Source organism: Podospora bellae-mahoneyi, chromosome 2, assembly GCF_035222275.1.
Source record: "Podospora bellae-mahoneyi strain CBS 112042 chromosome 2, whole genome shotgun sequence".
NCBI lineage: Eukaryota > Fungi > Ascomycota > Sordariomycetes > Sordariales > Podosporaceae > Podospora > Podospora bellae-mahoneyi.
The window spans coordinates 1,784,450-1,797,089 of NC_085881.1; the positions used below are offsets into that span (position 1 = coordinate 1,784,450).

The 12,640-nt window shown below is 53.6% G+C and overlaps 4 protein-coding genes across 4 annotated transcripts; 2 read left to right on the forward strand and 2 right to left on the reverse strand.

The window, feature by feature from the left end:
- Positions 1 to 54: 54 nt before the first annotated feature.
- QC761_203970 (uncharacterized protein) lies at positions 55 to 1,851 on the forward strand (the record flags this gene model as incomplete). Its single annotated transcript, XM_062876126.1, has 1 exon — positions 55 to 1,851. One exon carries the CDS (start codon positions 55 to 57, stop codon positions 1,849 to 1,851), a length of 1,797 nt encoding a protein of 598 aa, XP_062734689.1.
- A 1,447-nt stretch (positions 1,852 to 3,298) lies between these two features.
- On the reverse strand, positions 3,299 to 6,989 carry ARE2_1 (Sterol O-acyltransferase 2 (Sterol-ester synthase 2)). Its single transcript, XM_062876127.1, has 3 exons — positions 5,265 to 6,989; positions 3,669 to 5,193; positions 3,299 to 3,615 (listed from the first exon to the last, which is right to left on the reverse strand). The coding sequence occupies exons 1-3, from the start codon at positions 5,426 to 5,428 to the stop codon at positions 3,589 to 3,591; spliced, it is 1,716 nt and encodes a 571-aa protein (XP_062734690.1). The 5' UTR covers positions 5,429 to 6,989; the 3' UTR covers positions 3,299 to 3,588.
- Positions 5,854 to 11,295, forward strand: QC761_203990 (uncharacterized protein). The gene is made up of 2 exons (XM_062876128.1): positions 5,854 to 9,963; positions 10,036 to 11,295. Exons 1-2 carry the CDS (start codon positions 8,217 to 8,219, stop codon positions 10,617 to 10,619), a joined length of 2,331 nt encoding a protein of 776 aa, XP_062734691.1. The 5' UTR covers positions 5,854 to 8,216; the 3' UTR covers positions 10,620 to 11,295.
- A 393-nt stretch (positions 11,296 to 11,688) lies between these two features.
- On the reverse strand, positions 11,689 to 12,537 carry QC761_204000 (uncharacterized protein; the record flags this gene model as incomplete). Its single annotated transcript, XM_062876129.1, has 1 exon — positions 11,689 to 12,537. The coding sequence occupies one exon, from the start codon at positions 12,535 to 12,537 to the stop codon at positions 11,689 to 11,691; it is 849 nt and encodes a 282-aa protein (XP_062734692.1).
- Positions 12,538 to 12,640: the final 103 nt, after the last annotated feature.

A 12,640-nucleotide genomic window follows, 5' to 3' on the forward strand; every position in this document is an offset into this window, starting at 1 on the left:
CTTCTCCTTGACGGAAACAAGCGGCTCTCTCAACCATACCCGTCGCAGTTCATCATGAACACCCTCCCCGCGGATCCATGGAAGACTCTCGGTGTCGAGAAGACTGCAGACAAGTCTGAGATTCGATCTGCTTACAAGAAGCTTGTGCTCAAGTGCCACCCTGACAAGGTCCAAGACCCCGAGCTTAAGGCTCTGAAGCAGGAGGAATTCACAAAGGTACAACAAGCCTGGGAGCTGCTCAGCAATGATGTCGAGCTTGCCAAGTATGAGGAGCAGCTCAAGCTCGCTGAGCTCAAGGCAAAGGCCCAGGCCGCCATGAAGAACGCTGCGAATACGTCTGTTCCCCGCACAACATCCACCAGGTACTACGACATTCGCACTGCCGAACCACCATCAAAGTACAAGAGCCACAGTACTTCGTCTCCCTCGACCGGGAAGGTGTACACCCATTATGCGTCACCCCACACCCGGTCGCACGAGGAGGTTCCTGCATCTCGTACTTACGCCATCTATGAGGACGGTGAGAAGACTGCCCGTCGCACTGCCAGCTATGAGAAGCCATCAAAGCGTGATGACGAGAAGCTGGAAGACATCAAGAGGAGAGAGAAGGAAGAGCTGCGTCGATTCAAGGAGAAGGAGGAGGAGAGGAAAAAGGAGAGGTTGATCGCCAAGGAACGTGAGAAGGAGCTGGAGCGTCAGGAAAAGGAAAGAGAAAGGGAGCGTGAGAAGGAGAGGGAGGCCCGTAGGGCTGAGAAGAAGAGAATTGAGCGTCTTGAGAAGGAGCGGGAGAAGGAGCGTCGCCGTGATGCCGAGGAGAAGACTCGCCGACACAAGCCTTACGTAGAAACGTACCCCGAGTTTGCCGAGCAACCTTGGGCGGAAGACGAGATCTACATGACTTCTCGGTCGGATAAGAAGAAGTCTTCATCGAGCAGCAAGAAGTACGATGACCCGATTCTTCGCGAGCGGGAACGGGAGAGGGAACGTGAGCGTGATCGTGAGCGCGAACGTGAGCGGGACAAGTCAAGCTCACGCCGGGCCAAGTCTCCTCATGCTGCGGCGATGGAGGTCCCCGAGAGGAAACACATCGACCACTTTGCAGAGGCTGCCAGCTACATTGCCCGTGCCGGTGGTTCTGCTCCCAAGGAGACCGCTTTTTGGAAGTCGCAAACGCCTCCTGATCATATTCTCGAGATTCCTGTCGCGCCCACACCACCTCCCGCAGACCCAGAAGAGGAGTCAATCATGCGGGCCGCCAGGCGTGCAGCTCGCCGTCCTTCACATGAGGCTTCCAAATCCAAGGAGAAGCTGAAGTACGATCTTGACGCTTCTCCTGCCAAGTCTCGTCCGATTCCTAATCTTACCAAGTCGTACACCACTCCTCCTGTTTCTGCCGAGTCCCCTCCTCGCGTCAGCCGGACCAACACGACGCCACATGATTACGAGCGCAGCGCAGCACGCGGAGAGCGGATTGTTCCTATTCCTTCTCTTATGCGCAGCACGACTTGGGCTCCTGGTGCTGCTGCTGGCCGATCAGACCCGTATGACGATTATTACGAATCAGACGAAGATCGAGAGCGCAGACATCGCCGTCGCCGTAACAGATCTCCCGAAGCCATCCACTACAAGGTTGAGGGCGGCAAGACCTCGAAGATGAGTTACGGGTACGGTGAGTCTCCCACCTCTCGGAGGTACGCAGACGATGGATGGAGTCCTCATTCTCCATCGGCCGCGTATGCCCAGACGGCTTTCAAGGTCAAAGAGGGCAAGTCGTATGGCTTGAATGACATCAAGTACGCGGAATACACCTACACACAAACTGACCCGTACGGTACTGCTGTGGCATCATGAAAGTAATGCCGCGGACCGGTCGTCGCTTTGTTGCCATCGCCGTGCAGGGAGTCGAGCTGGCATCAAATGCCACCATCGAACCATTCGACAGCTGGCTGAGACTGCCTCGACTACCTCTCTGCGCCTCTCCCTGATGTATTCTCGGCAAACCATTTCTAATTCTTAATGAGCGACGGGACCTAACATTTTTGCTCTTATGCGAGCATTGAGCATTTGCAAAGGTAGTTTTTTTTTTTTTTTTCTTTTTTTTTTTTTTTTCCTTTTTTGGGCAGGAGTTTTGGGCATAGGATTTCGACTTGGGCTATGGATGTGGACTCGGATCTATTTTCCTCTGATGGTTTTCCTATCTACTCTTTTTGGATATCTTTTGACATGGACGAAATATTTCATGAAGGAAAAGAAAAAGAAGCAGTAACGAAGCCAGCTCATGTGTTTTTCTCCATTTCTTTCACATTTTTCCTCTATTCCATCAAGTTATGAATAGATTGGTTATGGGATGATGAGGAAATGGAATTTATGCGAGGAGAGAGAATGATGGAGACCACCACTGGGAGGAATGGGAAGGGAATTTTGGATATGGCATTGCATGAGGCGAAAGGGTCAGTCAGTCAGTCAGTCAAGTTGAAGTCTGGGGTCACGTCAACAACTCGCGCCGCTAGGGTCTTGAAAATAGGCTCTAGCTGACACTGATGAATCGCCGCATGACTTACTGGCTGGGCTGGCTGCCTACCCACCGAGGCATGAATGGAGTTGGGATATGATGACGAGACGAAGCATTGATGAGCGAGCAAAGCGGTTGGGTGTGGGTTGGGCTTTTTTTTCTTTGTCCTTTTTTTTGATGACATTTTTCTTTTCTTCATCATGTATCTATGACATACCAAACGCTGCGAGCCTTTTTGTTTCTGACAACAAAAACGCAACGCAAACACGCACGCACACACACACACACACACACAAACAAATCAACAACAGGCGCTATCACGCATCATCATCAAATTCGCATTCGCAGTTACCGTCAATTCTAGGCAACGTCTTACGAATCTACAAGAACGGCATGTGTGTGAATTGGTTGGATGATGGGATGGGGGCTGAGTTGGGAGTAGGGGAGCATGGGGGGTGGCTGAGGTATTTGGGGGAGGAGCTTGGGTTGGATTAGGTTGATGGGGTTAAAGGTGTTGGTGGTAGTGGGAGCTTGCTGGCTGGGCGAGTGTGGCTATGGCGGGTGGGTTGGTGGTGGTGACACGCAACCTCTTCTTTTGGAGGAGAGGTTTTTCTATGGTATTTGGTCAACTACCAAGACTTGCACTTGGAAATTGACCATGTCTCGTTGAGGAAACGGGATGCTGGGAGGAAAGAATCTTTTTGGGACCTTTTTTTCTTCTTTTTCATTTTATTCATGACTCTTATGACAATTTGCAAGCAGCAAGCTAGTTTGATGAAATAACAAGAACGAACCTGAGACTTTTTATGACTGAATAATATCCGATGGCCGCTCGCAAAAAAACAGATGGGTATTGTTATTGTGTAGTGTAGTGGTGTACATGTAACTGACAGTAGATGCCAGGTAGGATGATTGTTATTATCTTCAAGGTGGGCAGGTGAGCAAACACTTTCCCTCCTCTCTATGTTTGTATGCCCCCTGTTCTCCTACTCTCTTATCGCTACAAACGCCCTATCCAAGGGCCCATCTTGGTTTCTTCGCTTTCGTCGGTCCAAACGGTTGGAAGTGTTTCAGTATCATACCAGCACATAGAGCGAGCAAATCTACCACCCATATTAGCGCCGCCCTCTCTCCTCTTCCTCAGAATAGGACTTACCAGACTCAACCCCAAAATCATGCTACACCAAAAACAAACATTATTAAACGTCTTCCTCCCCCTCACCCACCTCGTCCTCTGCAGCACCACAAGCGGCAACTGCATCATCTGACACACAAACCCATACCCCCTCAGCTTCTTGGTGATACACCCCATCACAATCTCGTGGCCCACCGCGCTGATCAAGAACGTAATCACCGTTGCGTTCCCCTTGCCAATATACGGCCTGCTCGCGCTGTAGACGTGTCTCCTGAGGAACGAATAAACAGGCACGTTCCACTCCCTCGAGAACTCCATCCAGTCCGTGCTATTCCACCAGTCACTATAAAAATGTCTGTCCGCAAAATGCGTAATTTCCGCAAACGCCCCAAGGACATACTCAAAAATGACCAGAAACACGAGTAAAAAGGTGAGCATGAAGGGAAAAAGTAGCCAGGAGATGGTCTCGGACAGGATGAGGAGGATTTCGCTTGGCGAAGGGGGGGCAACAGTGTCGTTAAGCCGTAAAGAGGCGTCCGTCAAGGCGGGGAGGATGAACTCCTCTGAAATGATCGTCAGTAAGAAGATACACCCAAACGTGGCAGCGATTTTGCTGAGGAGGTTCTGCCAGTCGATGTTCTCCGTGCGGGGGTATTCGATCTCGTAGCAGAGGGTTGGGCAGCACAAGAAGTCGAGGTAGTTCCACCAGGTGAGGTTGGATGGGTAGGTGATGTTGCCTATCGGGCTGGTGAGCTCCCTGGCCAAAACTTCGCGAAGCTGGGCTAGCTCGTCGGATTCCTCGCTGGATTCGTGGTGGTGGTCTTTTTCGAGGAGTTGGTGCTGTTGGGCGCTGCCGTTTGCGCTTCGCGGGCTGGTGGCAACGGTGCCCATGGGATTTTCGGGGGTTGGGTAGAGGTAGGCTGGGGCGCGGGAGGCGGTGGATGGGTCGTCGAGGTCGCGGAGACGTTTTTCGGCTTCGGAGAGATGGCCGTTGTAGAAGGCGTAGGAGTGCATCTTCATGAGCATGACCATGGTGTGGAGGATCAGGAAGACTTGGGCTGTCCAGGTCCAACCGAACAGAAAGGGCACGGCGATCCAGAGCGCCAGCCACAGGACTTGATATATGCTCATGATGGCTGTTCCGCCTCTGGCCCAGGTCAGGGAGCTGCCGGCGGGCGCATCGCGGAAGAGCTTTTGTAAGGGGAGGGCGACGGCTGTGCTGGCGACCATGAGAAAATCAGCGATGGCGAGATGCCAGAGCTTGACAGTAAAAAGGCTCCATATTTGAACGCGCATTGGGTATCCGGTGTCCTTTACATTGCGCAACATGGTGGTGACGGCCATGATGGCCAGGCCGATCCAGAAGAGGTTGAAGAAGCCATGGAAGTCGCGGTAGTCGCTGTTGGGATCGAAGTGGGAAACTCGACTGGCGAACTCGATGGTGGGGAAGAGACGTCGGCGTTGCTCTGCGCGAACCTGCTTACGGGCGGAAGAGAGCGCCTTGACGGACTGAGGAGCATCTGGGGGTACTGGTGTTGATCGGCCGCTATGAGGAGAGACGCTGTGGTTAGCAGTTGCCACACAGCTATCGCAGCTCTGGCATTCGAATTGACTCACCTAGTGGTAGCCGTGGCGTGACCATTGGTATTTGGATCAAGAGCGCCGTTTGCCTCGGAAAGGTTACTGATGTGGGAGAGCTGGGTATGGACTGATTTCCTAGGGCGCGGGCGCAAGATGCGATCGGGACCCTCCGAGACATCGGCCGACGTGGTGGACGACATTGCTAGATACGAACCGTAAGTAGCACGACACGAGCGAAAACTAGGACGGCACGTGTAGATCCAAAGGTTCGAGTGCGGTTCGGGTCCTCAAATTAAAGTTTCCACAAAGCTTCAGGGGAACGCGCTTGTGGTGACGGTATCAAAAGAACAGGGAACAATAGACATTCGATGCTTGTCACCCTGACCCTACCAACAGAGGAAAACAAGAAATGAAGGTATCATGAGCCATGTCCAACTCGCAAACTCCGTTTTAGCAACCGGTGATACGCGTACAATTGGCCTCGAGAATAATTAGAGTGACCTTCCACTTTGCGACCAACAGTCTCGGATTGCTCGGCTGGCGTCAGCTTCAAGAACACTACGTCACTGACACGTGACTAGCAGGGGTCCAAGACATTCCAAGACATCCGTGAGAGTCTTTGATTCTCTTTCCGGTACACTTCGAATCGCCGCCTCGCAAAGTCCTAAAATCCCAAATGCGGTGCTGCTTCGGAAGACGTGGGTCAGATCTGAGCCACGGCGTTGACGCGCCGCAATATATGTTTCCTCGAGATGCCTTGAGAGGCTGACGCGGATGGGGCGTTATGGCGCTTTATCATGGCCCCTGGGCTGCGCGGGACGAGCCGCTTCTCTCGATTATTTCAGACAAGTACGGACCAGATGGATAGAGCAAAAAGATACGGGCGGCAGAGGCTTTCTGCCTAGTCGAACACCCAAAAAGCCACAAAGCAATTGGGTTTGCCTATTCTGTGCTATCCAAGACAAAAACGTCAACGGACACCCGGCTCGCCCGGATCTACGGCACCACCACGAGGCCCCGGTTACGTCAAACAAGCAGAAGCAGCTCCCGATGGCAGGTTCAAATAAAATAAAGAAAAGCCGGCAATCGTGGAATGTTGAACCGAGTTACACCATTTTGGGGAAAGCCTTATGCGTGAGATGTTGCTTCGGAACTCAAAACACAGGGCACTGAGGCTGTGTCCTTGTTGGCGACACTCCCCATTGCACCGGAATTTCTCGCCGGCATCATATGTGCCGCAGAAGTGAGTGGATGGGCTCACAGGTTGGGCTATGATACCGAGCGACTTTCATGGAGATCCTTTCTGTTCGTCCGACTCTGTGTGAGACTGGGGGACCAATAAATATCCAGAATTGACCATCGTGGTGTTGCGGGGCAAAGTCAGACGAGGGGTTGGGCTCTTGGTCATCCCTCCCCTACCATCTCCCCTCTATCTTTTTTCGATACACCACGGCCAATCTTCAGATCGATATCTCGTGTGGCGGTTGTCTGAACACAACTGGCTTTTTGTTGCTTGTTATCTTTGCACCATAGCAGAGATAGGCTGCTTACACTGCAGACAACATCTGGTAAGGAAAAGAACAGGGTATCAGCCGAAGACAGAGCTGGTATCTCGGGAGTCAGAGATAAGATGAAAGCCTCATCAGGGAAGCGATGCAACGAGAAAGATATTTTTGTCAGCCGCCTTCTAAGAACATTCCTAATTACAGCACCATGACGGCAGGTTTCTTTCCTGCGTCAAGTGTCTTGGCGATATCTTTGATCGAGATGGAAGAATGGCCTTGAAGGGTATCAACGGGACTTCTGTTCCTTTGTCTCATCCGGCTTGTCAGGGTCCCATGATGTTGACCGCCCACATGGCCGCGGTCCACTGATGAACTGCACTTGGTGAGACGGTTCGATCTCCTTCCTGTCTTGAGACGGTCACACAAGATAGAATCCCCCAAAGCGTTTTAGGCGATTTGCTGAGTGGCGGGCCCATTCATCGCCAAATGGACCTCGCCTCCGACCCGTGCCCCTGATTGTGAGTGTCATGGGTTCAAATAACTAGCACTATCATAAAGGCGCTGGATTTCTTCCGAAATTCAACGTTACCTCGAGAGTCCCGACCCCGATCCCCGTCAACCTCACCTTCAACCTAACCCTCAAAAAAACAAAAAACGAAATTGACAACCGGGACCAGCTGCCCGGCCAGGCAAGGTCGCAGCCCGCATCGTCACCAACCAAGGTACTAAAGATTACAAGTGGAGTTTGAGATCACGACCAGACTTTCTCTCCACGCCAGACGGGCATACAAACAGGTCACAAGCGCAAGGCTTGCGCACGCCCTGCGCAGCGCCTTTTCTCCCAACGCGCACAACAAGAGTGCTCTTGAAAAAAAAAAGGAGGACTTTTGGTCCGGGAGTCCGGACGAGGACCCGTTATCAATCGATTTCTTCCCGACACCAAGCAAACCTTGGACGGTTATCAGCAGTTCTCGTCGAACCACCACCACTCTCCCACTCTCCCACTGGGCCACAACTGCAGCAGCGCCTATCTCTGAGTGGCTTTCCGAGACCCAGTCGACCAGTCGGCCCACGACCACGCGCAACAAGCAGCAAGCAGCAGCAGGAGTAGCGGTACATCGCATCGCCTCGCCTCGCCGTGCCTCGCCGTCTCCCTCCCTCGCCATCCAGGTCAGGTCCCTCTGTTCGTCCAGTGCAGGTCGCAGGTCCCGGTGCAGGCACCCTTGAGGCACCCTTGGCGGATTGGGCATCCGGGAGAAGCCAAGCAGAAGCCGCAGAACACCCCGGACCCCACCCAGCCGCCCACACCCCAGTCTGGGTGTGCTGAGTGTGCCCACTAAAAGGTTGCCCTGGACGGTGTCACCCTCCGCGAAAGTGACTGCGAAAGTGTGTGTGTGAGAGTCTGGGGAGGGTCCCACGGTCCCCAACATCCCGCTGCGTCGGCCGAAGTTGCGCTGACTTCTGACCCGAAGCAAGCGCAGCCATGGCTTCGCGGCCACCCCATCCAGATCCCATAAACCTCCCCCAATCTGCTCCGTCGGTGCTCGTATCCTCCGACAGACGTGACGACACCGATCCCCATCATGGCCGCCCCTACGAGCCTGCGGCTTCCATAGCTGCCGCCAGAGGCCGAGAGCAACACGATTTCTTCGCCCCTACTACCTCTGCGCAACCCAAACCCGCGCCTGATTCGGCCTCCCCTTACACAGAGACAGCAGCAGGTGTAACGCCGACCTCTGGTTCAGTCCCTCGGTTCTCTCTGAGTCCTGTGCAATTCCACGTCCACACTACAGCCCCGTCGCCTCCCCCTCCGCTGCCGGCCCGGTCCGCTGCTCGTTCTCCGTCCTCCTCGACTCAGGACCCGTTCGCCCCCCCGAGTCACAGCTTTTCCTCCCAACGACCGGCCCACCTCGGCAGCAACGCCCTGCGGCTGCAAACCGAACTTCATCCCGGCTCTCCCCCGCATTCGAACCCCCACCACGACTTCACGGCGCCAGCAAGCAACCCGAAGCCCTCGCCGAAACTCTCCTTGAGGCACATTCCTTCGGCCTCTTCCCTACGCTCGATCACGAGAACGCCCAGCTTCAAGGCCGGCAGCCTGTCCGGTGCCTTTGGTTCAGCCTCGGCTGCGAGCTCGACCGTGGCGAGTCCTGTCATTGCCGCGATGGGCGACGTTACTCCCTTGCCTTCCCCTCTGCTCTCGACACATTCTCCGGGACCATGGAAGCGCCATGCCAGCGAAGCCTCGGCCTTGCGGTCACCAGTCGACGATGGTCTCCCAGAAGCGATTCCAGAAGACCCCAAGACAGCAACCACCCCGACAAATGCAAAGTTCCGCGGGTATGCGGCGCTCTCATCACAGCATGCGGCGGGGATATTGGTCGAGAATGCAGTGGCCGAAAGGCCTGGATACCTTGCGAAACCCAAATCACATACCAGGAACAGGAGTATCAGCGATTACAAGCCAGATCCAATGTTGATACCTAAGCGGATGTCGACAGTTTCTGGATCGCGCGTGAAAGCTGACCATGCGAGCCTTTCCGAACCACATATGCGGCGGGAGCGTAACCTATCCGAAGCACGAGGTTTGACGCCCATCGAAAAGCCACCCACTCCACCTCCGAGCGAGTCCTCACTCAGTGCCACAGAATCATGCTCCTCGTCCAAGAGCTCGACGGCCTCCCTCACCAGCACCAGGAAGCACCCTCCACCAGAATACTTTGAAGCCTTTGGTAGGCATGACTCGAAACGACGTCGGTGGAGGGCTATTGGGCAGCTGGGCCAGGGTACTTTCAGTCGGGTCATGCTTGCGACGAGCCAGACATCACCTGCCTCGGACGACGAGGACATCTCCCCTAGCACCGTCCCCGTCACGCCAGATCTATCGGCACAGCACGAGCGGCGATCGCTCGTTGCGGTCAAGATCTGCGAGCATGGGGCTCTAGGCGGCGCCTCAGAAGAACGAATCGAGATGAGTCTCAAACGTGAACTAGAGGTTATGAAGTGCATCCGGCACCCATCTCTGGTGAACCTCAAGGCCTGGAGCATCGAATCGTCACGGGCGATCCTTGTCCTCAGCTATTATCCCGGCGGTGACCTCTTCGATGTTGCCAGTAAACATCGGGACCTACTCAGCCCTCCGCTCTTGAGCCGCATGTTCGCCGAGTTGATAGGCGCTGTCAGCTATCTTCACGGCAAGAAGATTGTCCATAGAGATATAAAACTCGAGAGTGAGTGCTTCCCCCTGCCTCCACATCCTCGTACCTTTTGATTGCATCATGTAAATCTGACTTCGGTGTTAGACGTCCTGGTCAATCTCACGCCGGAGGAACTATGCGTGAAAGACGTGAACTGGGCGGCGTACCCATATCCCGTCATCACGCTTAGCGACCTCGGCCTCTCCCGACAAGTCGAGGATGATGAGGTGCTCACGACAAGATGCGGCTCAGATGATTACGCTGCTCCTGAAGTAATAATGGGCCAGCCCTACGACGGCCGCGCCACCGATGCGTGGTCGCTGGGCGTGCTTCTCTACGCGTTGTTGGAAGGCAGGTTACCTTTTGACCCCCACCCCGGTGCTGGCGATTATGCCATGCAATTGCGGATGCGGAGTCGCACTAGTCACCGTATCGCCCGCATAGAATGGCGGTGGATCGAGTACGGGGTCAAGGACGGTGAGGATGGAGAAGGAGACCACGAAGCGGACCTTGCCAAGTTTGATGCCAAGGGCTTGACCGGCGCCATGGAGGTTGTAGAAGGACTTCTCAAACGCGCAAAGAGCCGTTTGTCTGTGGCCAAGGTGGCCGAAACCAAATGGGTGTCTGATGCCATCCAGGTCCCTGACGGCATCAAGTTTAGAGAGGAAGAGGAAGGTGAGGAAGTTTAACAGCGTACTATACTATGATGGACGGTCCAGGCTGGGTGCGTGTTATCCGCACCCGGCCGGCACGAGGCATGAAACTCCTCTTGACCTCTCAAGCGGTTAGGTAGGGAAGAGGGAAAGGGAAATGCGGTATGGAGGTATAGGATTGGCATGGGAACCGAGTAATGAAAGCCAGGGAATCACACGCGGTCAATGGGAAGACGTAACAAAGGCTTCTTGGAGGGCAGATGCTGAAGAGGGGGATCACTCCTTTCTGAGATTCTTGGGGTGTTTACAGTTTGTTGTGGGATAATTCCACGACGTCGGTGTTGCTTTTTTTTGCTTCTGCTCTTTTCTTCCAGCGTTGGAGGAAAACCATGTTTTAAAAGAGAACAAAATTGAAAGACAAATTATGTGTGGTTTTTCCGCTGTATGATGCACTGACAGCACGGTTATTGGAGTTTTTAGGTATTGTCAGGAAACAAGGGGGACAAAACAGATCTTGATATAGATCTTGGATTAGTTATCCTGAGCGATTCATGGCGCTGGGCTTGGTAGAGTTTAGCTACATTTATATATCCTTGTCTGATGAAGGCTCACAAGCTGCCGCTGTTTGTTGGCTGGAAGCAACAGAGTTTGAAGAAAAACACTGTACAATCATAGAGCTCCAATAAAAGATGGAAAAAAATAAAAGTCGAACCCATCTTGGATCAAGTGAACCGTACCATGGCGTATATGATCCGTTGATGTATGCAGAGAAATGACGTTCTTGAAATGAACACAGGTATAAATCCCAACATAAAACACGAATGGGTTGCTCAGACTGCTTTAGGTGATTGCTTGTTCTATATCACTGTCAATGATCTAAGGACGCCAATATACCTCCACGCTCAAGTCTATACCTCCTCCTGTTTATCCATAATCCAGTCTCGTGTGTGGCCTCCAACCCAGGATGTGGTGTGGATTCCCACTTTCTTCCAACACGCATGCGCGTACAACCATCCCCCAGAAAAGAAAAGCCTCTACCCCAGTCTCATATATCTGACCCTTCTCCTCTTTACATCTACCTTCTCTACCTCCCTCCATACCCTTTTCACCTCTTCTCCTCCCCCCAACTAACAAACCTCCTCACGTGCCACCCTTCCAACTCCCCACACGCCCTCGCAATCTCCTCCGTCACCACATCCACATTCTCCATCTCACTAAAGATGTTAAAGTGATGACCCGGTATATCCACCACCTTGGTGATCAAGCCCTTTCTATACCAATCCCAACCCAAGTGCTTATCCTCCCGACAAACATCAACCCTGCTGACCGTCCCCTCCACCTCCCCAGGAACAGGCACCTTGTCCTTTGCCCTGAGAAGTATAACCGGAGGTGGTTTCCTTCCCTCCCAAGAAGGCAACTCCCACTCCCCCACCATCCTCGAGCTCTCAGAAAAACACCTCGTCACCTTCCTCTTCGTCTCCTCCTTCGTATGAGGCCCCCAGGCCGCCCCATTCCGGATGATCTTCAAAAACCCCTCACTCCCCCCTCTCCTCCAAGCCAAAGGACAGACAGAGTCAATCATGACTATCCCCAGCAGATTCAACCGGTTACCATCCCCCTCCTCCTTTGCCAGCTGAGACGCTACCTCCAGCGACAAGAGCCCTCCCAGTGACCAACCACCGATGATCAGGTTCCCCCTCGGGACGACAGACTTGATGTATTCGATGTAGAGGCTGGCCATCTCGGGAATCCCGCCGGGGAACGGCTCGCCGGAATCGTAATGGGGGTTGGAGATGCCGTGGAGGGGACGGTCGAGCTCGTTGAGGCAGTAGTAGGAGAATATCGTGCCGCCTCCGTCGTGGATTAGCACCAGGGGGGCGGGGGGTTTGGACCAGAGGGAGGACGACGGGGAGGAGGGGCCGGTTTGGATTAGGGAGGGGTTGTCGGGGAACATCTTTTTTCCTTTCTTTCTTGATAAAACGATAGAGTCAAAGTTTGATGGTTCCCACCAGACGTTGTTCCTTTGACCTCTTCAAAATTGCACAGCCCAAAGTCGG